Source organism: Pollachius pollachius (assembly GCF_949987615.1).
Source record: "Pollachius pollachius genome assembly, chromosome: 5".
NCBI lineage: Eukaryota > Metazoa > Chordata > Actinopteri > Gadiformes > Gadidae > Pollachius > Pollachius pollachius.
Window position 1 is genome coordinate 15,024,356 of NC_136938.1, and position 24,900 is coordinate 15,049,255.

General features: G+C 43.7%; 2 protein-coding genes across 3 annotated transcripts; one reads left to right on the forward strand and one right to left on the reverse strand.

Annotated features, from left to right (window-relative positions):
- Positions 1 to 3,651: 3,651 nt before the first annotated feature.
- Positions 3,652 to 9,415, forward strand: cpeb1b (cytoplasmic polyadenylation element binding protein 1b). Of its 2 annotated transcripts, none has more exons than XM_079737392.1 (10): positions 3,652 to 3,970; positions 5,136 to 5,365; positions 5,546 to 5,801; positions 6,089 to 6,202; positions 6,583 to 6,687; positions 7,008 to 7,144; positions 7,290 to 7,488; positions 7,677 to 7,771; positions 7,854 to 7,934; positions 8,125 to 9,415. In XM_079737392.1, the coding sequence occupies exons 1-10, from the start codon at positions 3,766 to 3,768 to the stop codon at positions 8,233 to 8,235; spliced, it is 1,533 nt and encodes a 510-aa protein (XP_079593518.1). In that variant the 5' UTR covers positions 3,652 to 3,765; the 3' UTR covers positions 8,236 to 9,415. The 2 variants fall into 2 exon arrangements, with proteins under 2 accessions (XP_079593518.1, XP_079593519.1); XM_079737393.1 differs by having other exon boundaries at positions 6,583 to 6,672.
- Positions 9,416 to 21,559: 12,144 nt separating this feature from the next.
- On the reverse strand, positions 21,560 to 24,832 carry LOC307075724 (small ribosomal subunit protein eS17). Its single transcript, XM_079736404.1, has 5 exons — positions 24,802 to 24,832; positions 24,138 to 24,289; positions 22,650 to 22,755; positions 21,911 to 21,976; positions 21,560 to 21,679 (listed from the first exon to the last, which is right to left on the reverse strand). Exons 1-5 carry the CDS (start codon positions 24,802 to 24,804, stop codon positions 21,602 to 21,604), a joined length of 405 nt encoding a protein of 134 aa, XP_079592530.1. The 5' UTR covers positions 24,805 to 24,832; the 3' UTR covers positions 21,560 to 21,601.
- Between the last annotated feature and the right edge of the window lie 68 nt (positions 24,833 to 24,900).

The following is a 24,900-nucleotide window of genomic DNA, read 5'->3' on the forward strand; positions in this document are numbered from 1 at the left end:
TGCGTTTCGTGTTTCTTCATTGATTTGGTTTGTTTTTAATGCACTCATCTTCTAGACTAATTTCAACTACAACTATGGAAAGGGATGTTGACAAATAATTGAAGCCTTTAATTTTAAATACACTGATTACTACATGTATGACTGACTTTGGCTTTACATTAGGCGGAACAGTCCTACTGAGGCCTTAATGCTGCTCTGCTCCAACCAAGCATGGCCTTAAGGGAGTAGTGAAATGGCCGCTCACAATAGGGCCAGCTGGAGTGGCATGGAAAAGTCAACTACATGGAGTCCAGTGTGTATGTATGGTTTCACTTTTCTAAAATTTAAGTATTTAACAATGGCTGACTTCAAGCATGCTTTTCAAAAATAACTTGGTCCCCCCCCCTATACAGAAGCTCTTTATATTCACGCTTAAGTTAAATATAAACCTACCTGCACTGAACTAGACATGAGCGAGTATTCATTCAACATGGGTTACAGAATAGCTACATGGTCAAATGAGTGAGCTAATTGTTGCAGTGTTGCACTCTAAGCACATACAATCAATCATTTTAAAATGTTAATTAAAATGAAATTGTCCTACATTTTAAATTGTTGTACAAATTAAAAATGAAAAACTATTGAGATAAAATAAGTATGCCCAGGTTTTACCATTTCTGTTCTTAGAGCCAAACCTCTTTATATAAGCCAAAAAATAAGATCTGAAACCATGTGTGCTTTACGGGAAATTGGATCACAAAAACATCTGAAATGGATCACAGGTAACTTGAATTGACAGGAAATCAATATCCAGCACAACGGGTAATATCTGTGTGTAAATTCTGGCAATGTAATGGTCTTGATACAATAACGTAAACCACATTTATTCACTGCGTTTTAGTTTCAATTGTATCTGCTTTTTAGTAGTGTAGTCATATTGGGTTTATTTAAATAACCGACGAATAGATTGCTATCAGAAATGGGACACTAAATGGGACACTACTATGTTAGCACAGAACGAATAACAATTAGAGTAACAACACCCATTGTTGACTACATTTCACCTTTCACATGAGAAGGGGGCGAAAGGGGATTCAGCACTGCACACAAAAATACGGTAATAATGGGGTCAATAAATACAAAAGATAGCGTGCAAAGGTTGAAACGGAGGCTGTTTTTATATATAGGGCATTGTCGCCATCTACAGGCCAAATTGTGACAAGACAGCTAGGGCGAGACGCATTGAAATTTGTAGGCCTACCCATCTGAACATTTGGCAGGGCTGGGATGGTGTCCTCACTTTCACGAGGACAGCTGACCTGATGTGACTGTTTGGGCTTAGGGCTATATAATAATTTTAATGTAAATTAGTAAATAACGCACATTTTCATCACTCGATAATTCGAAAATAAGGTTAAGTTACAACATATCCAAATAGAGTCCGGTCATTGTGTTCTGAAAGGCATACGTCCATGCTGCGCGTTCAACATGGAAAAAACAGGAAAGACTACTCGTGATCGTCTTGCATATTATAGTTACATAGTAGTCCTTCAATATAATAATGTTGTGGCATATTACAATAAAATAAAAAAATAAAAAATATTTGTAGATGTGTATTGCACACACACGCACGCACGCACACACACACACATTTATACAGCGTAAGATAAAACTCAATGACAAAAGTCGCAATTTATTTGAAGCCTATCGTCACACAATAATCATGACACAAAGAAACTCCTTAGAAGACAATTAGGTTTTGATGTGGAGGGGACGTTATGACACACCACCGACATGGCTGCCCTCTAGCTCTTGCGATTCGTTTAGCACACGTTCATCAAATTTTGCCTAATTAGCTGGCATACAAAGCTAGAAGTTAAGCATCGAATAGGCTAACAATATCATGGCGTTTTCCCTGGTGAGTTTTAGTTTTACTTCGCACCCTTTTGTTTTGGTCAAGCCATTTTCTTGAACCATTAGCCTTGCTTCTAACAGGTTTCCAGGTCTAGCCATCTGAGGTCGCCTGAAATATAACGTTCGTTTGTGAGAGTTTTTCCCAAAAGAAAATGAACTAAAACATGTACAATTTGTTAATTGTAAACTACGGTTGTTCTCTTATTTTTGGGATAAGTAATCGTTTCTCATTAAACTTTTTCTTTCTCCTTCAGAGAGATGATCCTCGAGCTCATGAACGTTGGGACCCGGAGGCTCCGGCCTTGTCCACCTGCAGCAATGCAGAGATCTTCCGCCGAATGAACACCATGCTGGGCAATGCTCTCGATTTTACTGGCGTCTGCACAACACCAAACACCAAGGGGAAGCGAGACCTCCAGTGTGGTAAAGTCGTTGTATGCGTTAGGAGATTGCATTTAGCTTATTGGGTTGCTCACGAGACAACAGGAGGTTAAAGGTGTAATGGGAAACTGACTTGATTCTGTCTTTCTCACCGACTCAATTGCCAACCGACTGAAATGCCGACAGCTGATTCACGCCGAATAGAATAGTCTGCCATGTCGCAGCAATTGAACGGTCTTTATTTATTTAAGGAAACGTATGTAAAGAATTAAGAAGGTCCTTCTTTTAATTAGTCTTAATTATAATGTCAAGGGTTGTTTAAAATGGATAAATGTTCCATATGCTAGACCTATTCCAATAATCTTTGAGCTGAAGTGTTCAAATTGTATCATAGTTTGATAAGGTTATAGATTGTGACCAATTGATTAGCTGTCTCAAAAGCTGGCCAGCAGAATTTGCACAATGCCCTTTAACTCGTTTTCCTCATTAGAACTATATTTTGACACAATGTGGAGTCAGTTAGTTAGTGTAATTCCAAATGGAACCACACACTAGTTTTATTTTTGTAAATCTGGGCTGTCCTACCTCACAACAGTCCCTGTGGCCTTGTGGGACATGCTGAATCAGGGCTGTAGCTGGAAGCTGTCCAGTGTCTGGGAGGGATGGGAGGAGCTGGTGGTGCAAATCTCTACCAGCGCCCAACATCTGATCAGTCAGCTGCTCCTGTGAGGCTCGTGTCGTTTTCCCTCAGTAGCAAATATCAAATGCCTTTTTAATTCAGTTTGAGTTTTTATTTGACAGATGGTCGGTGTTTGTGTACTTCACTGAAACTACCCTTTCTTGACAAGCCTTTTTTAACCAGTTTGCTGAGTCATTGCTGTATAGCCTTTCTCTAAGCTACACTAGCTCAGCCAAGCTGCCCCCACCCACTCGTATCCTTTTTTATTTTTTTGCCAGCTCACTCAGGAAGCAGGGCTCGACAAACTGTAGGAGGCAGCAGCAGCCACCATGGCAGTAGCGCTCTTCTGCTGACTCTGAGATGTGCTGTGCTCGACCAAAGCGGCAGTGCCTGTACCGGCCAACAGAAACGATAGACGGATATTTTTCATTAGTTAGGAGAGGAAATTAGGGAGGTGTGTGTATGGGTGGGAGGCTGATGTCATTAGCATGGGGGTGTGAGTGCATCAGCAGCCCTGTCACATGCTGCTAGGTGGGTCAGTGATTCAGACAGAGATGCCGGTCAGTCTCTCCAGGCACAGAGGCGGAAGGTTGGCTTCACCAGCCGGGAAGGACTGCTCTTCACCAATCGCAGCAGGACATCATTTTACACGGGGCAGCCTCGCAGACGTCTGTCGTAGAACTCTTGAAATTTGAATGTAGAATAGAACGGCATACAGCTCTCAATGTCTTAACACTTGTTTCTCGCTGTGTTTATCTCTGAACTGAACCTCAGACGGGAAAGACAGAGAGCTGGCTGCAGTTGGCAGCAGGATGCTATTCCCCAACTGTGGTGGTGGAAGTGGCATGTCTCTCTCCCAGGACATGTCCTCAACATCAAGGGGCCTTCCGGATGTCTCTGACCTGGGCCTGGGGCTCCAATCTCTCAGCCTGTCCAGCTGGGATCGTCCCTGGAGCAGCCAGGAGACCGACACGCACACCACTGTTTCTTCACAGGGCCACAGCAGCTCACCCACTGGCAAGTACCACAACTTTACAGTAACTATTGATTTGTCATCATGTTCCATAGATGTGAGGATAGGCTTGTGGTTGAAGAAGGCATAACCTAAAGTGGATGTATTTATTTATTGTGAAATATCCATGCCTCCATTGTAAAGGACTTGCTCAGAAGCTGCCTTTGTGATTGGTCTTCATGGTATCGAATGTTGCCAGCAGTATTTAAAGTATGTGGCTCTTGTCCTCGTGTCAGTCTGTGAGAACTGGCACCAGCGTCGCTGGGGAGGATGATGTGGCAGTTTTGCTCTGCTGCATCTTTGGCAGTGGAGGTGGCTTGGGGAAAACATGGCAACAGGCTAATTGAGTTGCTGGATCATAACTGATAAGATTCTCAAATGCCAAGGTTACTTGCTGGTGCATTGCTCAAACAGTTTTTGATTATGTTTCTAAGTATTGAGCTACAGCACTTGCCATTAGGCACAGCATTGAATTTGAAACTTTTTTCTTTGTATTCTTTCATACACACCGGCACTAGCATAATCTTCGGTATTTATTAGGTGTGCCTTGTTGAACTTGTGTTGTATAATTCTGTGGTTGTTTGAATGCTGAATGAAGGGTAACCTATTCATTGTATAGCCAGCTTCTATTTAGTGTGTGTGTGTGTGTGTGTGTGTGTGTGTGTGTGTATACACACACACTAGATTATAATGGTATTTGCGTATGCCAACCTGCGCTTTTGTCTTTAAGGAAAATGCCAGCACTTTTAATAGCTACTCTGCACCATTGTTGCCCTGACCCATTTTGTGGGGCTATGGTTGTAACAGTTTACCCATAAAAACAAGACATTGAGAGAAATCTAATAGGGGTCTGCTAAGTGGGGCAGCCAATTGAATACTGCCATCAGCTGAATATTGCTTTTGTTTATTTGTTAGCATTTGGTTACCAACTGATGGTGGTTGGTAACTTTAGTTTGAATTGTACTGCTCATGATTTGTATATAGTTTCAAAAATCAACGTTGTCTGAAATTGTAATTTGAGATTTTTTCAGGGCAATTTGTTTGGCAACTGCTAGTGCTGCTAAAATTGCGTAGGCTAACCCTGCAGTGCTATTTCTCAGGGAAGCGGAGGGGATTTTGGTCAGTCATTGTTATTCCAGTCTGTAAATGCTTTGTCATTGTCCACTCCAGTGCTGGGCATGTTCAACAGTCCCCTAGGTAACATCCTGGGTAAGCCCCTGGGTTACCATCCCAGTGAGGCAATGGGCACGCCTGCAGACTTCCTGGACAAGTTCCCTGGCATGGCCCGCATAGCCAGTCGCCTGGACTCCCGATCCTTCCTGGACTCGCGTTCAAGCAGCCCCGCCGACTCTGAGACCAGTGGCTTCAGCTCTGGCTCAGAGAGAGTCTGTGACCTGCTGGTATGGACTGCTTTTCCTCACGTCTTTCTTAATGGTTTCCCCCTAGGGATATTTGTTCTGGTGCTAGCTATGCTTGGTGGATGTCATACCAAGCTGCCAGTCCAATAATAAATCTTTTTAAAAATGTAACATTGCATCCACTTGCCGCGCTGGAGAATGATTTTCCTCATGTCCCCACAGTCCACGCTGAGGATCTCTCCTCCCCTACCACCCTACCTCATGTCCAGCATGCAGAAGGAACCGCTGCGCCTCAGCTCTCGCCTGGAACACCAGGACAGCTGCTCTCCTCTGACTCCGCCCCCCAGCACCAGTCCTGGCTCAGCCTTGTCCCGCCGCTGGCCCACCGGCTCCCTCTGGCCTGGCCTGGATCTGCTGGACCAGCCTGATGAGACCTTCAGCATCGAAAGGGAGGCTCGTCTGCACAGACAGGCTGCTGGTAAACTGGATCAGCCATAAAAATGAACCACATTGAAACCGATCCGCGACGCCAAACAAAATGGGTGCAACGGGATCTCCCTTGCCATACAAAAGTTAGATTATTGGAAGGAATTTCTTCAAGGGCAATTTAGGTCAGAAAGGGAAATTGCTAGAACCTGTCATTAACCATAGATTGTCTCTGAAGTGCTGCTGTTTATTTTGTTATAGGCGTTCTGAACAAGAATGCTTTGTGCTAGTTTTTTTTGGGGATTTTTTTGGGGTTTTAAAAAAGTGTTTTCTTGTCAGCGGTGAATGAGGCCACTTTCACCTGGAGCGGACAGCTGCCTCCCAGAAACAACAAGAACCCACTGTTCTCCTGCAAGGTCTTCCTCGGAGGAGTGCCCTGGGACATCACTGAAGGTAAAACACTGGCCAGAACATACCATTTAGTCTAGTTGTAATCTAAGAAGTTACTAAATGTAACCAACTATGCATTCAGGGATTGGTCATGCAGTCTATTGGCATGTTAATTTTGTTTGTCTTATTTCTATATCTGTAATTAATAACATTTCAATGGTAAGTCACGTTAACACTGACTACATGCTCATTGAACAAGTCAATTTGTTTCCATTCATGCCTATATTAACATTTTAATTAAAATTGTGGTCCAAGATTTGATTTTTAAAATGGATTGCATGAATCAATTTGCATGCCACCCTGGACACAAATTTTTTGCATCCAATATCATTCAAACGAGCTTATTGAAGCCCACTGCCCCCCCCCCTTTCTCTCCCTATCAGCTGGCTTGATCAACACGTTCAGTGGCTACGGCCCTCTGAGTGTGGAGTGGCCGGGTAAGGATGGCAAGCACCCTCGCTGCCCTCCTAAAGGTAATATGCCCAAAGGTAACAGCAGGCTGGTAGGCTATGTTTTTTACTTCCTGGGTCAGAGGTGGCACCATGGTGAGCACACTGCATGCTGATGGTTCAAAGATAGTCTAAACTTGTGCGCTGCCAACCAATGGAAAATAATACTCTGATTGGCATCAGATTTGCATGAAACACCTTGCTGTCTGTCCATGTGGTACCCTAGAATACCACTCAAGGCGTACAGACAGATTAAATCTTTTCTGTTCAGTAATTGTTTTACAAATACCGTTGACTTTTGCAAAGCAGTATATATGCTGATTGCTTTTGTACTGTAACACTCCTGCTTTCCTTGGCAGGTTACGTTTACCTGGTATTTGAGAATGAGAAGTCTGTGAGGGCCCTTCTCCAGGCCTGCACCCAGGACCTGCTCCAGCCAGAGGACAACGGGGAGTACTACTTTAAGATGTCCAGCCGCAGGATGCGATGCAAGGATGTGAGCTATTGCGCATATGTTTTTTTTCTTTGTTAGATGGATATGCAATACCACCCATTTGGTTGGCTGTTTAACCCATGGTTGTGTTCTATTGTGTCTACCGGTTTGAATGTCTACCGTTTTTGTTTTTTTTCTGGGGCTTCAGGTACAAGTGATCCCATGGGTCATCTCGGACAGCAACTACGTGCGCAGCCCCTCCCAGCGTCTGGATCCCAGCAAGACTGTGTTTGTGGGTGCCCTGCATGGCATGCTGAACGCCGAGGCCCTCGCCAGCATCATGAACGACCTGTTTGGTGGGGTTATGTATGCTGGCATCGACACAGACAAGCATAAGTACCCCATAGGTAATGTTGCCCACCCCCCCCCCCCCCCCAAAAGAAAATGGTGTTCAGCCAAAATTACCGCTTGGTGTCTGCCCGTATAATTGAATTGTATAAATCTTCATGGCTCTTCTAATGTGTGCAAGAAGTGTATAATGTGCTTATTGTCCAAATCACAACTGTTTAATTTGAACCCCACAACTCTTTGACAGGCTCTGGGCGTGTCACATTTAACAACCAACGCAGTTATCTCAAAGCTGTATGCGCTGCATTTGTTGAAATAAAAACACCCAAATTCACCAAGAAGGTAAGCTAGAATCTTTCGACTGTTGTGCAGGGAAGCAATTTGAACTTGTACTCTCTCATTGCTGCCAATATGTCTTGGCCAGGTCCAGATCGACCCCTACCTGGAAGATTCCATGTGTCAGGTGTGCAGTCGCCAGGCCGGTCCCTTCTTCTGCAGAGACCAGGTCAGTGAGAATGAATCTTCATTTTAGTAAAGTGCTACATTTATCTACTACATTGGTAGTAGGCTAAACTACTGGCCTGATCAATCTTCTATTTACTAGAAACACCATATCAATGTTATGGGACACCTATGTTTATTGTATGTACTTGAAATATTGCTCATCCCTTATCCTGATGTGTCTGTGTATGTAGGCCTGCTTCAAGTACTACTGTCGTGCTTGCTGGCACTGGCAGCACTCCATGGACATCCTGAGTAACCACCGGCCCCTAATGCGAAACCAGAAGAACAGGGACTCAAGCTAGATGATACAGCCCATGAGTGCAGACGGCGGCCAGAGAAGTGGCCCGCACAAAGGGTGAAGCTGCCTGCCGAGCAGAGCACGAGTGCCAGACGCCTTCACGCTGTGAGGGCACCACGGCACTCCCACCAGGCACTGGGGAGAACACTGGAAATGTTCACTATTGCACTTGCTACATTTTTGCTGTTTACTTGTTCACAGTTGCACAGTGACCTTCACTCTTATGCAGTTTCCCAGACTTGTGGCCAGGCGGAAAATGGGAACCAGCCCAGGGTTCAGAAGACTAAATGCCTTTTTTTCTTAATTTACATGTGTTGCATATTGGAAGAGCGACCGCGCAAGTCTCATTGGCAGATGCCATACAGTGCCTTTACTTTTCTTTTCTTCATTTTTTTTTTTTTTTTCACCCCCAGTTGGTTGCTGTTTTTCCTGTGCAAGCCAACTGGTGTTTTTTACTTTGGGAGATGAGTTCGGCTTCATTTAACCAGTCGCATTTCAGACATTTTTACGCAGTTTTTTACTAATTTGTACACAAACGGTTTTAAGTCATGACATGGAAATTTTGAACAGAATTCTACCAGGCGGCTTTTTAATTTTTCCCCTTTTCAGTTTTCTCCACCCGTGCATTTCTCTGGCAGTTGGTGGTTTTCATAGCCTTTCTCTCCAAAGTTCTCGTTAATGGACACATGTTGAAGTAGTTCTTTACCCTTGATGTGTTGGTCGACGTTATTTAACCGGAAGTATACTAGAGTAGATCAAGTGTAACATTTGCTGGACAACTTCAACTGGCGTTCCATCATTTTAAAAACAAATCTACTTTGGATCTTACTTTAATTTGCACTTAAGGAGGGGTCGCAGTGGTTTTTAATCACTTTTTGTACATCAGCAGAGGGACTGGCAGTCTTGGGCACACGCCTAGATTACAGTGGCTGTTTGTTTCCTGTTGATTGTAAGAACTTCCACTTTGCTTTAAGTGTACCTATGGCTTGAGTAGACCTTACTATGACTCATCAACCCTGTACTTTCATAACCACCCACTTGTTCCATTTGGATGTAAATTCATAATGAGCTGTGTGCCAAAGACAGTCTTTTCTTTATTCAGTTTGACATGCTGAGCTAGTTGTCTAAAGCCCAGTTGCTTTTTAGCGTATTTTGAAAGTCTACCTCATTGTGGTCTGCCAAGTTCAACGCTACTTATAGTTGTGTGGAGTATGTTCTGAATGGGCACAATAAAGGTGTTTAAGCATTACTCTGCTTCTGCAATCTTATTGAACTTGCATTGTGTAACTTCCCCACTGTTCTCAAGTCTTTAATTTGTATTATGTTTTTGTGCATTGGTGACAAAATAACCTTTTACAGACTCAAAGGAGAAAGCTGAGCATAGCTTGCAGCCGCTTTCTCAAACTTAAAACGCAATTTGTAATTACAAAAGGATTATTGGTAGCACTATATAATAAGGTGCCATAAATGGCAAACTAGTCATTACTTAACCCTTTGGTAATATTTAATTACTAAAATATCTATTTGGCACAAGTGAATAGTTTTTCACTGACCAGAGTGTCGCTGGTTAGGGCTGTGTGTTTTGGTTAGGGTTGGGTTAGGGTTATGCAAACAATGATGAAAAAACAAACTTGTGCCAAATAGATAAAGTAACAATTAACATTAACAAAGGGTTAGGTAATGACTAGTTTGCTATTATGGCACCTTAAAGTGTTACCGGATTATTTTCATTTCAAGGTCTAAACTTTATGACAACAAGTTGAATTCATAGCAACTGGGTTCGGTAGGTCTAGGTTTTAGTACATCACAGCAACGATGACTTGTACAGGGTCCCAATGATTATTAAGGGACCCTGTTTTGCAGAGGCAGTACTAAAAGTATTAGTGCATTATACAATCTACATGGCGCTAGTAAGCTGACGGGTACCATGTGAGACTTTGTTAAAAAGACCAAGAAAGATATTCCATAGGTCAGACCAGATTTCAGTACCACTTTTTTGATTAACCATTGCTTGTTGGCAGATTTGTCACAGTATTCTTGTGATTACATTAACCAACCTCTATGGACTGTGGGATTTTAGGTGCAGCATTTTACGTTTCATAAAGTCTAATTTTAAGGGCACCTTTTTAAAAAAACACTCAAAGCTGGTTGTGAGTCTGAAATAATGCAGTCGCTTGAGCCAAGATGGTTGTGACAACTGGGTCTTCAGATATATAATTCAAAACCTGGAATACTCACTGGACTAATGATTCAGGGTTTATTCATCCCATTTTCCCCTATTGTAAGGGGTGATTTTTGGTGTTAAATGCATGGATTACTTCTCCAGGAGAGCCCTTATAAATATTCCCTTAAAATAATCAACATAAGTTCTAAGGCCTTGCATGGACTTGCACCAAATTACTTAGCTGAGCTTATTATACCATATACACCCTCTACGCTCTCTTGACACTGGTCTCCTGGTCATTCCTTCAGTTAACAAATATCAATTGGCTTCTCATCTCTGGGCCTCAAATTACATAAAGAAGCATATTCAATTGACAGCTGTATCCTACCTTTATGCACTTCTTTACAGCCTACCCTAGCATTTTGATGGGTCTATCCCCTTTTTGGAACGTTGCATTATTGTTTTCAAGGTGATTTCATTTTATTTACTATATCCCTTAAACTTTATTTTTCATGTGGTTTTATTTATATTCGTACATCCTTTGACATTGTTTTACATTTTGGTTTTATTTAACTATTTAATTTGCTGGCTGTATGTTTTTTATCCAATGTATTCTTTCTAATTCTGAAGAATATGAGGCCAAGCTCCATGGTGAATCTGCACTTTGAAATTGATTGACTACCCAGCCTCACCCCCTCTTGTCTACCCCAACCCAACTTGGGGTCCATGAAAGGTCTTTGGGATTGACCCGCAGCATATCAGGCAAACCTAGCATGGCCCGCACGGCCTGTACTGGACCTCTCCCATGATGTCCCTGTGCTTCAGAGCTGTGAACCTTCTGGATTGGTATGATTCTCTGATCCACCAGTCCTACTTTGTTATAGCAAAACTTCTTGGGGGCGACAGCACAGTCTTGGCCAGAAACCAAAAATGAATGGGTTGGTGTTACATCTTGTTTCCCATTTCGTTATTGAGCTATCATACTGAAGAGAAACTCAATTGCGTGACTGGAAGAAGCTTTCAAAGGGTGAATTTATTGATTGTATTCCTACAGTGGCAAGTGTAAATAGGGTTTATTTGACACCTTTACAGACACTGTTTTACAGTGTACCAGTGTTTGCAGAGTTTGTGTTTGCTTTTAACAGCCAATTAAGCGCTTACAGATCCCATCCATTATTGTTTGAAATGAAAATGTAAGTGCAATAAAGTGAATTGTACCGTTGAACTATATTTGAGCTTGTTTGCTTGTGAGATTTGTTAGAGATGTGTTGGACATCAGAATGAGTAGATGCAAGCCAGGATCTACATGCCCAGGGACCCCTGATTGCGAATGGGCCCTCTGCGATAAGAGGCTTTACTAGTTAGTTAGCCGTTGACCAATAGGTGTTTTTCCTGTGTTCTTATAACATATTATTTTTTTTATAAAAAATGAATTCTACAATTCAAAGTAATGGCACCAAAGAAAAAGTATGTTCAGTACGATATCTCTGCAGACCGGGTCTAGCTGTGAGTGGGCGGACACCTGCCTGGTTTGTAATGTTATACAGAGATTTCTTGAGAATAAAGTCTCCTTGAAAAAAAACATGGGTGCCACTAGTTCTCTATGACAGCATGAATTAAACACGGGCTTGTTGAAATAAAAATAAATCGGATCTCGATGACCTATTGCGATTAGGAAGTTTAACGGGAAACATTGAACGTTAAACTGAAAACATCAATGCTGATATCATTGTGTCTTTCGCTGTCCGTCTGAAACAACCCAAATACTGTGGGTATTTGGGTTTCAAACGCCCCCCTGACCTTACCCTGATCCTCTGGCGCCCCCCCCCCCCCCCATAAAAAACATTAAATAAACTAACAGCCCCACTCACACTCGTGTTATATTGCTTAAAGGTGTCATTGCATCGTTTTTCATTGATTTTGCGGTGGTCACTAATAGCAATGAATGCCCTCTTGAGTCGGTTTTGGTGAAAAAATATATAAATATTAATGAATATTCATGACATGCAAATGTATCAGAGAGAGAGAGAGAGAGAGAGAGAGAGAGAGAGAGAGAGAGAGAGAGAGAGAGAGAGAGAGAGAGAGAGAGAGAGAGAGAGAGAGAGAGCGAGAGAGAGATCCATTGGCCAGGAAAGAAGAGTTGAGGAAGAAATGGTTGGATTGAACATTCATTCACCGTGACCGCGGCGCGGGCACTCCCGCGACTCCCGCCGTGCCCCGTGAACGAATGAATGAATGGCCCGGGAACCATGGGCACCGCGGCCGTGAACCGCGGGCATCGTGAGCGCGAGCGCGGCCACGGCACTCCCGCGACACCCTGACAGCGGCCCAGGCAACGCGGGCACCGCAGCCCTGGAACTACGGGCACCGCGGCCCGGGCAACGCGGGCACCGCGAAAACAGATCGCACGCAGAGGCCTAATTAGGCCTATATATTTTTTTTATATTTGAAATTCAACGTTCTTTTCGTGGAGACTACGCTCAGAGCAGCTGGAACCTAACAACAGCAAGAGGAAGGAGGAAAACGGGCTATGAAACAAAATTAGTTGTATTTTTTTTCATCGCCCATGTTTGATTGTGTTGTGTTGGTTATTGAACTGTTAACCCGCGGGGGGGGAAGGAAGTCCCCCCCTTGTGCCTCCATGGTTGAAAAAGTGCCCTCAAGAGCGGCGAATACGAGAGAAAGTGCCTTATTGGCTGCCCTTTACATGTGAAAAAAATATTGGGTGCCCTCTGGTGCCCCTTCATACAATAAATTATGACATGTGCCCTCTAGAGCAAGAATGTGCCCTTTTAATTTTTTCAACCCTGCCCTTCAAATACTCTGAGTCCGCCACAGATCATGACGATAGCTGAACGGGAGTCCGGGCGTGTGCAGGACCGAACCGCGCTGTATGACCACTGTTACACTGCGCATAGACAGTAAAAAGTAGCTGAGACGGTAGATGGGTTAGAAACCAATAAATGAAAACAGGCTATTTATTTCAGACAGCCTTTTTTTTCACAAAAAAATTTGAAAACCATTAAAGTTTAAAATCCCCCCAACAAATGAAAAAAAAATCTCGTTCCCAGCGCCCCCCTAGGTTGTGCGAATGCCCCCCAGGGGGCGGTACCGCCCCCATTGAGAAACCATGGTATAGGCCTATTAATTGCGCTTTAAACAAATAAATCAGATTTTATGTCAGGCAATAATATAGAACGAAATAGGCAACACAAGCGTGAGCGTTATTGTTTCCTCGACACTAGATAATAGTGATAGATTAGATAATAACACAGTTCGACAATAGAGCTCCCGGAGTCCGCAAACGGCAACAATCACTTCTCCTCAGGGAGTGAACGCTGATTGGCATTGTGGGAGTCGTCTTCAATCCACAAGCACCAAAAAGTCATTGTCTGCATTTTCTCGGTGAAGAAGTCATCAAATTAGAAATTTATGTTACTATTCTCCACCGGTGAAATTCTCCTTTAAACCGTGTATGCTATCAATCACTTTCATTGATACATAGTCAGTACATCAAACATGTGTTTTGCGCTTTTCATGATCTGTGAGTCATTCATGTGATATCATATGATATGTATCCAGACAAAAATGGTGGGTGGTGATACAAACGAGGTAACCATCAAAATACAATGGTCTCATTTGGCTACATATTCTATTGTTTCAAATAGTTAGAAGTAACTACTAAAGCCAATCTCAGAGTAAGTACTTTCGTGATCTACGTCTACCTGTCACGACTCAGAGCGGGAATCAATTGCAGATCAAAAAAGGATTTATTCCCAAACTGTCCAGCAGGCAGATCAGTTTCCAGGTACAGGCAGGGTTCGTAAACAGGCAGGCAGGCAGGCAGACATACAGACGGACAGGTACGGGCAAGAGATCCAAAACCGATAGGCAGAAGACTTAGTCCAAAACAGGCAGGGTTCATAACCGGGAAGAACAGTAAACTATAGCTTCTCTTTAAAGATCTTCACGCTAGTCTCACTCACGTGGCAGGTAGCAAACAGTACATACCGTGACGATCTGACAAAGTGAACAGAAAGGGCAGTGTTCAAATACTCCACCAATCAATACCCAATGAGAGACAGGTGAACAGAGAAACAACAGGTAGGGGGAGACAAAAACAACAGTCCATACGAGAATCCTGACAGTACCCCCTCCTCTACCAACGCCTCCTGGCGTTGACCGTGGAAGGAGCAGGGTGCTGACGGTGAAAGTCTTTGATGAGCGAGGGGTCAACAATGTTCCGGGCAGGGACCCAGCTCCTCTCTTCGGGGCCGTAGCCCTCCCAGTCCACCAGGTACTGGTGGCCCCGACCCCAACGGCGGACATCGAGCAGGCGGCGAACAGTGTAAACCTCAGACCCATCAACGAGTCTGGGGGGTGGGGGGGGTTTGGGGTCGGGGTTGGGACCCAGATGCCTACCCCGGAAGGGCTTGACACAGGACACATGGAAGGTGGGGTGGATGCGGCGGAGGGCAGGAGGCCAGCTTGGATGAGTGACCCCATTGCAGGACCTGGGGGCGGACGGATTGTGGTACAAAAAGAAGGTTAGGAGGGCAAGCCCTGGGGCCGGACTCACCAGACAGGGCTGTGCGGACAATGGTCTCAATATCCCATCTAGCAGCTCCTATGAGGCACTGTGGAGACAGGACGGTGCTAGGTGCAGGAGCAGGATCCGAATCTGGGAACTGACGAGACAGGGCATCCGGTTTACCATTCTTGGAGCCAGGTCGGTAGGACAGACAAAAGTTAAAACGGGAGAAAAACAGAGACCAACGAGATTGTCTGGGGTTTAAACGTTTAGCCGAACGGAGATACTCCAGATTCTTATGATCCGTCCAAACTAAAAATGGCTCCTTAGCTCCCTCCAGCCAGTGACGCCACTCCTCTAGGGCCAATTTTACTGCCAATAGCTCTCTGTCCCCAATGTCGTAATTGCGTTCAGTGGGGGTGAGTTTGTGGGAGTAGAATGCACAGGGGTGGATCTTCTGATCTGCCCCAGACTTCTGAGAGAGAATAGCACCCACCCCAACATCAGAGGCATTCACCTCAACGATAAATTGATGGTCAGGGTCAGGTTGGCTCAAGGTCGGGGCCGATGTGAACCGACTCTTCAGGTCGTTGAACGCTGCTTCGGCAGCTGGTGCCAAGAGAATTTCAACCTGGGGGAGGTTAGAGCGGTTAGGGGAGCAGCCACTGAACCATAGTTGTGGATGAATCGCCGGTAGAAGTTAGCAAATCCCAGGAATCTTTGTAGCTCCCGCCTAGACGTTGGACGCTCCCAATCGGGGACTGCTTTTACCTTCGGACCATCCATCTGGACGCCTCCTGCTGTGATGACTTACCCCAGGAAGGAAACAGTCTCCTTGCGAAATTCACATTTCTCCACTTTAACGAACAGTTGGTTCTCCAAAAGGCGCTGCAGGACACTCCGAACGTGCTGGGAGTCCTGGGAAACCGAAGGAGAAAAAAATTAAAATGTCATCTAGGTAAACAAAAACAAACTTGTTAAGCATATCCCTCAGGACATCATTAATCAGACCCTGGAACACAGCTGGGCAGTTGGTGAGACCAAAAGGCATGACTAAATACTCATAGTGACCTGAAGGAGTATTAAACGCAGTCTTCCATTCATCCCCCTCCCTTACTCGGACCAGATGGTAAGCACTGCGGAGATCCAGCTTGCTGAAAATCTTGGCCCCCTGCAACAGCTCAAAAGCACATCCATCCTTCAGCGGCATGGGCTACTCAGCCCTGGCCTTGCTACCGCAGACAGGGGATGAGGGGACGCTTTCTGCAGTGAGGGTGGTATGGAGGAAGTACTGTGACTCTGCTCAGACTAAAGGCCGGGGAATAGGGTCACCAGGAAAGATTCCTACCCCTGTCACGCATTGACGAGTCCCTGGACTTGGTTTCGGGGTCCCTCTGGTTCTCCTCCTTGGATCTTCGCAGCAGATATTACCAGGTACCTCTCTTCCCAGAGGCCGGACCCAAGACAGCCTTCTGCACGGGGGCTGTGGCAGTTCAAGGACTTCAGTTTTGCCACCTTCGCAAGGTTGATGGACAAGGTGCTTTCTAGTATTCCCCGTCAGCAGTGCCTGGTGTACCTAGACATTTTGGTGCATGGCGGCTCCTTCGAGGCTGCCTTGGGGTCCCTGCGGCAGGTGCTGGAGAGGAAAAGAGCTGCAGGTGTGAAGCCTCACCCCGAAAATGCCACTTTATGTAGAGGGAAGTATTTTCTTGGGGCACCTTCTTGGGGCACAGGATTAGGGCCGATTGACATTGGCACCATGGAGGAGAAGGTGCGGGCTGTCATAGACTGTCAAAGCCCCCCCCCACCACCAACCAGAAGCAGCTGAAGAGCTTCCTAGGCCTGGCCTCGTACTACAGGAGGATTGTACGGGGTTTCTCCAGCATGGCTGCCCCCCTGTATCAACTGCTACAGAAAAATCTGGACTTTGTGTGGACTGAGCCATGTCTGAGTGAGGCCCCGGTGCTCTCCGCAGCCGACCCCACCTGGCCCATTATCCTTCACACAGATGAAATTTTGCACAAAAGTCTTTGTTTATTGTGTCGTGTTCTTCTTCTTCCTTGGATTTATTAGCAGGCTACACTGTGTCGGGCTGCTATGAGGTCACGATGCTTAGTACTGTCGGCGGTGGAAGCACAAGCCGTAACTGAGCTGGGCCAAACCGCACAATATGATGTACGTGCTGGGCCTAGGCGCACCCGCCGGCCGAAACGTGCCGGAAATAAAACGGTTTACACTCTCCTTCAGATGGGCACTCTTTTCGGTTCATACAGGCACTTTATTGATTTACTCTTCACATGGGCACTTTGCTTTATCTAATTCTTTCCCCTCATCCTCACACGTTGACTCTATATAGTCTCATGGTGCGTTCCAGGCAACCCATAGCCCATGTTTTCACAACCTGTGAAAGTGCCTTGTAACGGCAGGCAAACCCGCAACTCACTACCCGTGAACTCGCACCAGATCGATGTACTCCCAGTTCCAGCTCGTAAGTTACGGGCTAAAGAGTGTCCCTGGAATGCAGCATCCCATCTAACATAGACACATTCAACGCATCCACTCACACACTAACCATATACTTGCATTTAAACATTTATTATCCCTAGACATTTGTTTCACCTTATTTTGTACCATTTCAATAATTTACCTTTTTGATTAAAAACTGAATTCTAAGGTGATGTAACGGTGTACGAATCCACCGCTACATCCCAGATCTCCTTCTGTTCTCTCACACAGAGATTCAAAACCCTGGCATCGAGGTCAACCACACTAGTATCCGCCTCTCCGTTCATTTTCACCACGTGACTGGAAAGGCTGGATCTCTGAGGCGACACACTGACTTCAGAGTAGGACCACCCATAATGCACGAGTCCATAGACGTGAGCGTAGCATTAAAGGAGAAATCCGGTGTAAAATGGATCTGGGATATGTCTGGTATGATAACGAGTTGGAATGTTCGTTTGGGAGCAAAAGAAATTGCATAGATGCATTCTTAAGTTGGCTGTTTTTAGCCAACGATAGGGGCATGTCTCATGGTAAAAACGAAATCGCTATTTTAAACCACTTACAAGGCTAGAAGTAGCCCAACACTTCTTTAGTAGTATAAGTATCGACAAGCGGATTGGCGAACACAGAGCTTGAGTGTTGTTGACGGATGTCACAAGCTCTGTGTTCGCCAATCTACCTATCAAGTCTTAAAGGGGACATATTATACCACCAGGTGTGAGTGTGATTAGCCTTACAAGCCGTTTCGAAAATATGCCCCATATGACATCACTAGTGGGGGTGTCCACCTAGATCTGTGCTGGATAGATCAGTCTACCAGCCTACCCAGCGGACTGAAGTAAACGTTGCTCATCTATCCAGCACAGATCTAGGTGGACAGGCCCACTAGTGATGTCATATGGGGCAGATTTTCAAAACGGGTTGTAAGGCTAATAACACTCACACCTGGTGGTATAATATGTCCCCTTTAAAGACAAGATGGCGTCGACAGGTGAACTACTGATGGTAGTTCACCCATTGACGGGTTAACTACCATCAGTATAATATGTCCTTTTTAATAAACAATCTGTACACTTACAAAGTTATCAATGCCTCGTTGTATATGGTAAGACCCTTATTATAATGCTAAAGAAGTGTCGGGCTACTTCTAGCCTTGTAAGTGGTTTAAAATAGCGGTTTAGTTTTTACCATGCCCCCATCGTTCCAAGTTTAAAGCGTTTTGGTAGAATCGGCTAAAAACAGCCAATTTAAGAATACGTTTATATGCGCTTTTTTGCTCCCAAACGAACATTCCAACTCGTTATCATACCAAACATATCCCAGATCCATTTTACACCAGATTTCTCCTTTAAGCTTATACAGGTGCATCTCAATAAATTAGAATATTGAGGAAAAGTCCATTAATTTACATAATTATATTTAAAAAGTGAAACTCATATATTATATTAATTCATTACATCCAAAGTGAAATATTTCAAGCCTTTATTTGTATTAATCTTGATGATTATGGTCTAGAGCTCATAAAAAAAAATCAGTATCTCAGAAAATGTGAATATTGTGAATAATTTCAATACTGTAGACTCCAGGTGTCCCATTCTAATCAGCTAATTAAATCAACCAATGCCTTCAAAGGTTTCCTGAGCCTTTTAGTGGTCTCTCAGTCTGTTTCAGTAGGTTTCATAATCATTGGAGAATGCTGACTTGACAGTTGCGCAGAAGACAGTCATTGACGCCATCCACAAGGAGGCTGAGCCTCAAATGGTCCTCGCAATAGAAGCTAGTCATTCAGGGTTACATGCTGCCATTCCGACATGCTGCTAGTCAGACATGCCCCCATTCCTAACCCTAACCCTAACTCCGACAATGGAAACAGAAATTGTAGTGGAGTGGGAGGATTGTCAAGCAAAGGCCATTCAAAAATGTGTGGGAGCTTCACAAGAAGTGGAGTGAGGCAGGAGTCATCACGCACAGACGCATACAGGACATGGGCGGGGTCATCCCTATGTTCCCCAGGTCCTATGTTCCCCGTGTGCAAAGGGTTAGGGTCAGGTTTAGGGTTATGGTTAGGGTTAGGGTGAGGGTAAGGGTTAACCCTAAACCTAACCCTAACCATAACCAATCGGAGGAGAGACATTCTAACCGATCAGAGGCGAATCAGAGGCGAAAAAGGCGGTACTTACCCCTGCCGTCCTACAAATAAAAGATTTGCTCACAGGGTCCTATGTTCCCCGGTCACATACAAAGCGGGGAACATAGGACCTGGGGAACATAGATACGCTCCCACATGGGCTACTATAACTGTTGCATTCCTTGTGTCAAGCCACTCCTTAACCAGAGACAACGTCAGAAGTTTCTTACCTAGAAATTCCTGACGTTCTCTTGGCTAAGATAACTGTTCTGTCGCTCAGTGGTCTGTTGCTCATTTGATTTGGAAATCAAGGTCCCAGAGTGTGGAGGAAGAATGGAGAGTCCCAGAAACCAAGTTGCTTGAAGTCCAGTGTGAAGTTTCCACAGTCAGTGATGATTTGGGGAGCCAGGTCATCTTCTGGGGTTGGTCCACTGTGTTTGAAGTGTTTGTGTATGAAGTCCAAAATCAACACAGCCATCTGTCTATCATGACGTTTTAGAGCACTTAATGCTTCCCTCTGCTGACAAGCTTGATGGAGATGTTGATTTCATTTTACAGTAGGACTTTGCACCTGCCCACACTGCTATAAGTACCAATACCTGGTTTAATTGGATTACAGTGCTTGATAGGCCAGCAAACTCGCCTGATCTGTATCCCATAGAAAATGTATGGGGTATTGTCAAGAGGAAGATGAGACCCGAGACCCAACAATGCAGACGAGCTGAAGGCCGTAATCGAAGCAACCTGGGCTTCCATAGCACCTCAGCAGGGCCAAAGGCTTATTGACTCCATGCCACTTCGCAATGATGCAGTAATTCATGCAAAAGGAGAGGCCATTTGTACAGTGTACATTTTTACTGGTCTTATGTGTACCTTATGTACCTCAGCTGGACGTCTGGTACCGCCATCGCTAAGAGCAAGCAAAGGTCGATCAGCAAAGTCACAACTTTTCTGTTTTGGGACCTCAGTGGTGGAACGAGCTCCCTACCGGTGTCAGGATCGCAGAGTCGCTCACCAGCTTCCGCAAAATACTCAAAACTTACCTGTTCAGAGTTCACCTCGACTCTGCATAGAAACCAATGCACAGCCACCATTGAATGTTGTACGTCCTGGCACTTGTACATTGCACTTATTCAAGGTGCTTAATTGTGTAGCATCTACAGTAGCTGCTATCATTGCTTTACACGGGGAATGGGTTAGCCTAGCGATTGTAATACTTGCACTTGGTACTATGAACATCTTTACTGTACCGACAGCGATATATTGTTTCACTTCTGACAAATGCACTTATTGTAAGTCGCTTTGGATAAAAGCGTCTGCTAAATGCCCTAAATGTAAATGTTGTGTGATATTCAAAATCTGAGTTACTTTATTTTGTGTTTTCATGAGCTGTAAGCCGTAATCATCTACATTGAAACTAATAACTTTCACTTTGGTTGAATGAATCCATGAGGTGCTTTTTAAATTGAATTATTCAAAATAAACATTTCCGCAATATTTCAATACACCGCACCTGTACATCCATTGGTTAGCTGAGGGACCAAGCTATCAAGTCCGTTTTAGTGGTTTAATATTTCAAGGTCACTACCTAAAAACCGGGTAAAATGCTTCAATTCTACATCATTTAGAGTTGGTTATTATAAATGAGTTTAATTAGGCTAAAGTAATGTTGAGAGTAGTGCAATTTCAATTAAGATTACACTTGAGCGGCACCCTAGACTGCAATAAATTGCTGACTTTCTTACCAACTCCCGGTAGTCATGGTATCCATATCTATCCAGGGGCATAACCCTGATTAACAGCATCGGCATGCTTCTTGCTAATAAAGCCATACTCCCACAGTGAGACAAGACACCTGGGAAGAGGCTACCTCGTTCTGCAGTGCTCTGGTGGGAGATTGATTTTTTTTTTATCCAATTGATAATTCAAAGTTGTATTGAATGGAACGTATCAATTCATAACCGTCTTTTATTGCAAGAGCAGACAACAGAATTCCAAAAGAGTTTTCATTTGTCTTTATTTGAAGGAATAGGGTACATTTTCTAGACTCCTCGTGGCGTTTTGAAGTTCATTCCAACAGTTGGCTGGGTAACTTGAAGGTTGGAAAGTCCGCCGAAATCCTGAAACACACACGCTTTAGTTAAATTACCTGCAGATTATGGTTATCCATACATATGAATGGTCTTAATATTCAGCATTGCTTAGCCTTCTCTACGTGAACTGATTAATATCAAACATCAATAAGGCAAAAGCTTATACAGTCCATTAGTGCCATTGGTCTGGAGGAGGAAACGTATGCAGTAGGCAGTGTGAGCACAGCCAAACCTTAACTGTACATGTTTGAGACTCACCAGCATCTTGAGCATCTCCTTGGTGTCAGGGTCGACCTCAATGAGCTCCTGGTCCAGAGCGGAAACCTAGTGACCACAACCAGTTAGCTTGGGCAACGCACATGATGTACAACTGCATGTTCAGCATCAGGAACCTTTTGCTTAAACTCAAATAATGAAGCATTTGTTGACAAAGGTGTGAAGACTGTATAGGTTTTCTTTTATTGGACCGAATCAGTACAGTGAACCAACAACAACGATGGGGTAGAAGGCATCATCCAAACACAATTATGTATTTGTTAGTTTGTCCAAAATTCCATTATCTTTTACAGCTGTATTAAGCAACTACTTTACAGGGTCAGGGACTGGTTTAACGCATTAAGCCTGCCATTAGAATAGAGCGAAAGAGATCCAAAAATACAACTTTCCAGTAATAAAAACTTTACTTTCCAAGTTGCATTAAATAATTGTTATGGCCATTTTGATTTTTTCTTCCAAATTGAAAAGCCATTTGTTAAAATACTCTTCTGCCAAAACATGACATTGCCAAGTGATAAACGTGTAATCCCTGGCTCGTTTTGTGAACAAAATCTTATAACGGATTATAATATTACTTCCGAGATTCAAGGGAAGTTAATATCTAAAAACAATCTCAGTACCAGTGTGTTCAATCGGGTCCTTTAAACCTGACTACACTACTGGTACCAATACATATCTCCAAGGGGCGGCAGCAAGAGCCAAGGCAGCAGACTGTACTGACCTCTGGGACGTAGTTGTCCCTTCTTTCCCTCTCATCTTCCTGCAGCTTGATGGAGATTCCTCTGACCGGGCCCCTCTGGATACGTTTCATCAAATGGGTCACAAAGCTGGGGGAAAAAAATGGACACATTGGAACTTGAATCCATTCTGAGTTCTTTGCACAACCAAGGACAGAGTTCCTGCAGGTTTCAACAAGTTACATTTAAGACTCAACACTATTATGCATGCATATGAAGACCCATTACACCACCATACTTGCAAAAAAGTTAAATGTTTTAGACTTTTAAAACATTGTGAAAACAGGTAACCATATTTCTTAAACCAGCTGAGGTCCAAATGTTCCCACAATAGTAATGCATGTTATTGTCATTACACTAAACAGGTGCATTAAGGTAGTCTGTGGTATTGGACCACCTGCAGCAGCCCGTATGATAATACTTTTGTATTGGAGAGCATGATCGATCCAGCTTGTGCCTCTTTTTTTTTTCTTTTAAGTAAGATTACAAATAATCAATATAATCAAGTGTTGTAGGTGCATTTAATGTAGTGTAACAGTCACGAGATTAATGTAACAGTCACGAGATTCGAAAAGATACAAACTAGGTTAGGTTTATGTATTTCAACGAATATGCTGACGCGAGCATCGCCACATCTGGGTTAATATGCTCGTGCCTGTTGGTGGATTGTTACAGTGGTTTTATGTTTTATCATCATCCCACGCGACTCAATGCATCTAAACCCAAAGTTCTTAATTTGAGCGTTTTCTTGCACCAAGTGCAGCGCTGTTCTCAAGCCAGATCTAGTTGAAGTGCATTTACCCATAGTAGATTAAATTTACGTTAACAGTAGCAAGTAGCAATTTTTGGATGGGGAGACACCACTAGCCCCGGCGATACACTAGCTGGGTATGCTCAAGGTACATTTTTACCAGTTTGCATTCCTGTTTATTGGTTGAATAATCCAATACATTTTAAAGACCTGTCACAATCATATTCAAGACATTTAAGGCCTACTATTCAAATTGTTCGATTTTAAGCAATACAGATCTTCAGAAACCCTGCAAGGAAATCACAACCAAGTTGGAATACGTAGTAAGACTAGCCACTTCCACACAGTTCACAAAACAAGGTAGAATGCAAAACAAACTGGATTAGAGTCATTTGACGGAAGTGTGATAGATCATCATAACATATTGCTACCGTCTTTGAAAACTACCCTGTATATTATGAGTTAATATACAAATACTCTGGCTGCCAACATAAAATTCACCCATGTCTTGAATATCATGAGCTTGTGGGGGCCTAGAGTAATTTAGACTCAACCATTGCATTCCTTTTCCATACAAAACTATGAAGACCACGTAAGGGACCCTGTCTACAGGACCCGTCCCTTGGAAGCTGTCAGAAATCGACAGTCCATATCTGATAGCAAAACACTGGACAGGCACACATCTGAGACAAAGAAATGAACGAAGACGGTGCCAATTTACCCAGCAATTTTGTTGCGTAGAGGCTTGCTGGGGATAATGGCGATTTCCTCGCAGACCCTTTTGTTGGTGTGGAAGTCATTGCCCAGCCGGGTGTAGTACTTCTCAATGATGACCCTGGCGGCCTTCTTTACGGTCTTGGTCCTGACTCGGCCCTAGTGAGGACATCAATGACATAATTACATGAATTCCAAGTATATTGCAATATTAAGGACACAATAAAAGCCTTATTCGTGATTGAAATGTTGGACAATTTCACTAGATTTTGTCTGGGTACGTTACACCTAGGTACGATTTAGCGACGTACAGAAAACTACCGATTAAGATAGAAAAATTAAATTGTTTATTAGTAAATCGAATCACCCTGCGGAAGTTTCCGTAATAATGTATTTAACTATATAAGGACAATCGGAACACCAAGATCACTAGCTTAAATGCTAGAACTCTAGCGCATTGCTTGATTGGTTGCTAGCCCATTCCCACCGCTCACCACCGAGCTAAATGTTAGGTTTTCACAAGACTGATAAAGTATAGGAACATCACTAATGCAGATTTTTGATTGTAAAAATATTTTTTGTCTAGTTCATTGAGTGTATACGTTTGTTTAAGTGAGGAAAGATGAGGATTGAGAAGGATTGTAAAGTGGAGATATTGAAATGATACCCACCATGTTGAATCGGACTGGTGAAAGAGAACACGGGAAGTTATTACCGGAAGTTTATAGCTGGAAATGAGGCACGTCACCAAATACAACAGCACTGTCTAG

What these genes read in the sequence shown, in the direction of transcription:
- cpeb1b (XM_079737392.1), top strand. Translation starts at nt 3,766, where the DNA reads ATGCTATTCCCCAACTGTGGTGGTGGAAGTGGCATGTCTCTCTCCCAG. An exon ending in GCCCTGGGACATCACTGAAG is followed by an intron (nt 6,203 to 6,582) that starts GTAAAACACTGG and finishes TCTCCCTATCAG; the next exon opens with CTGGCTTGATCAACACGTTC. An exon ending in CAAGCATAAGTACCCCATAG is followed by an intron (nt 7,489 to 7,676) that starts GTAATGTTGCCC and finishes ACTCTTTGACAG; the next exon opens with GCTCTGGGCGTGTCACATTT.
- LOC307075724 (XM_079736404.1), bottom strand. An exon ending in CTACGCAACAAAATTGCTGG is followed by an intron (nt 22,756 to 24,137) that starts GTAAATTGGCAC and finishes TTTTTCCCCCAG; the next exon opens with CTTTGTGACCCATTTGATGA. An exon ending in AGGAGATGCTCAAGATGCTG is followed by an intron (nt 21,680 to 21,910) that starts GTGAGTCTCAAA and finishes TGTGTGTTTCAG; the next exon opens with GATTTCGGCGGACTTTCCAA.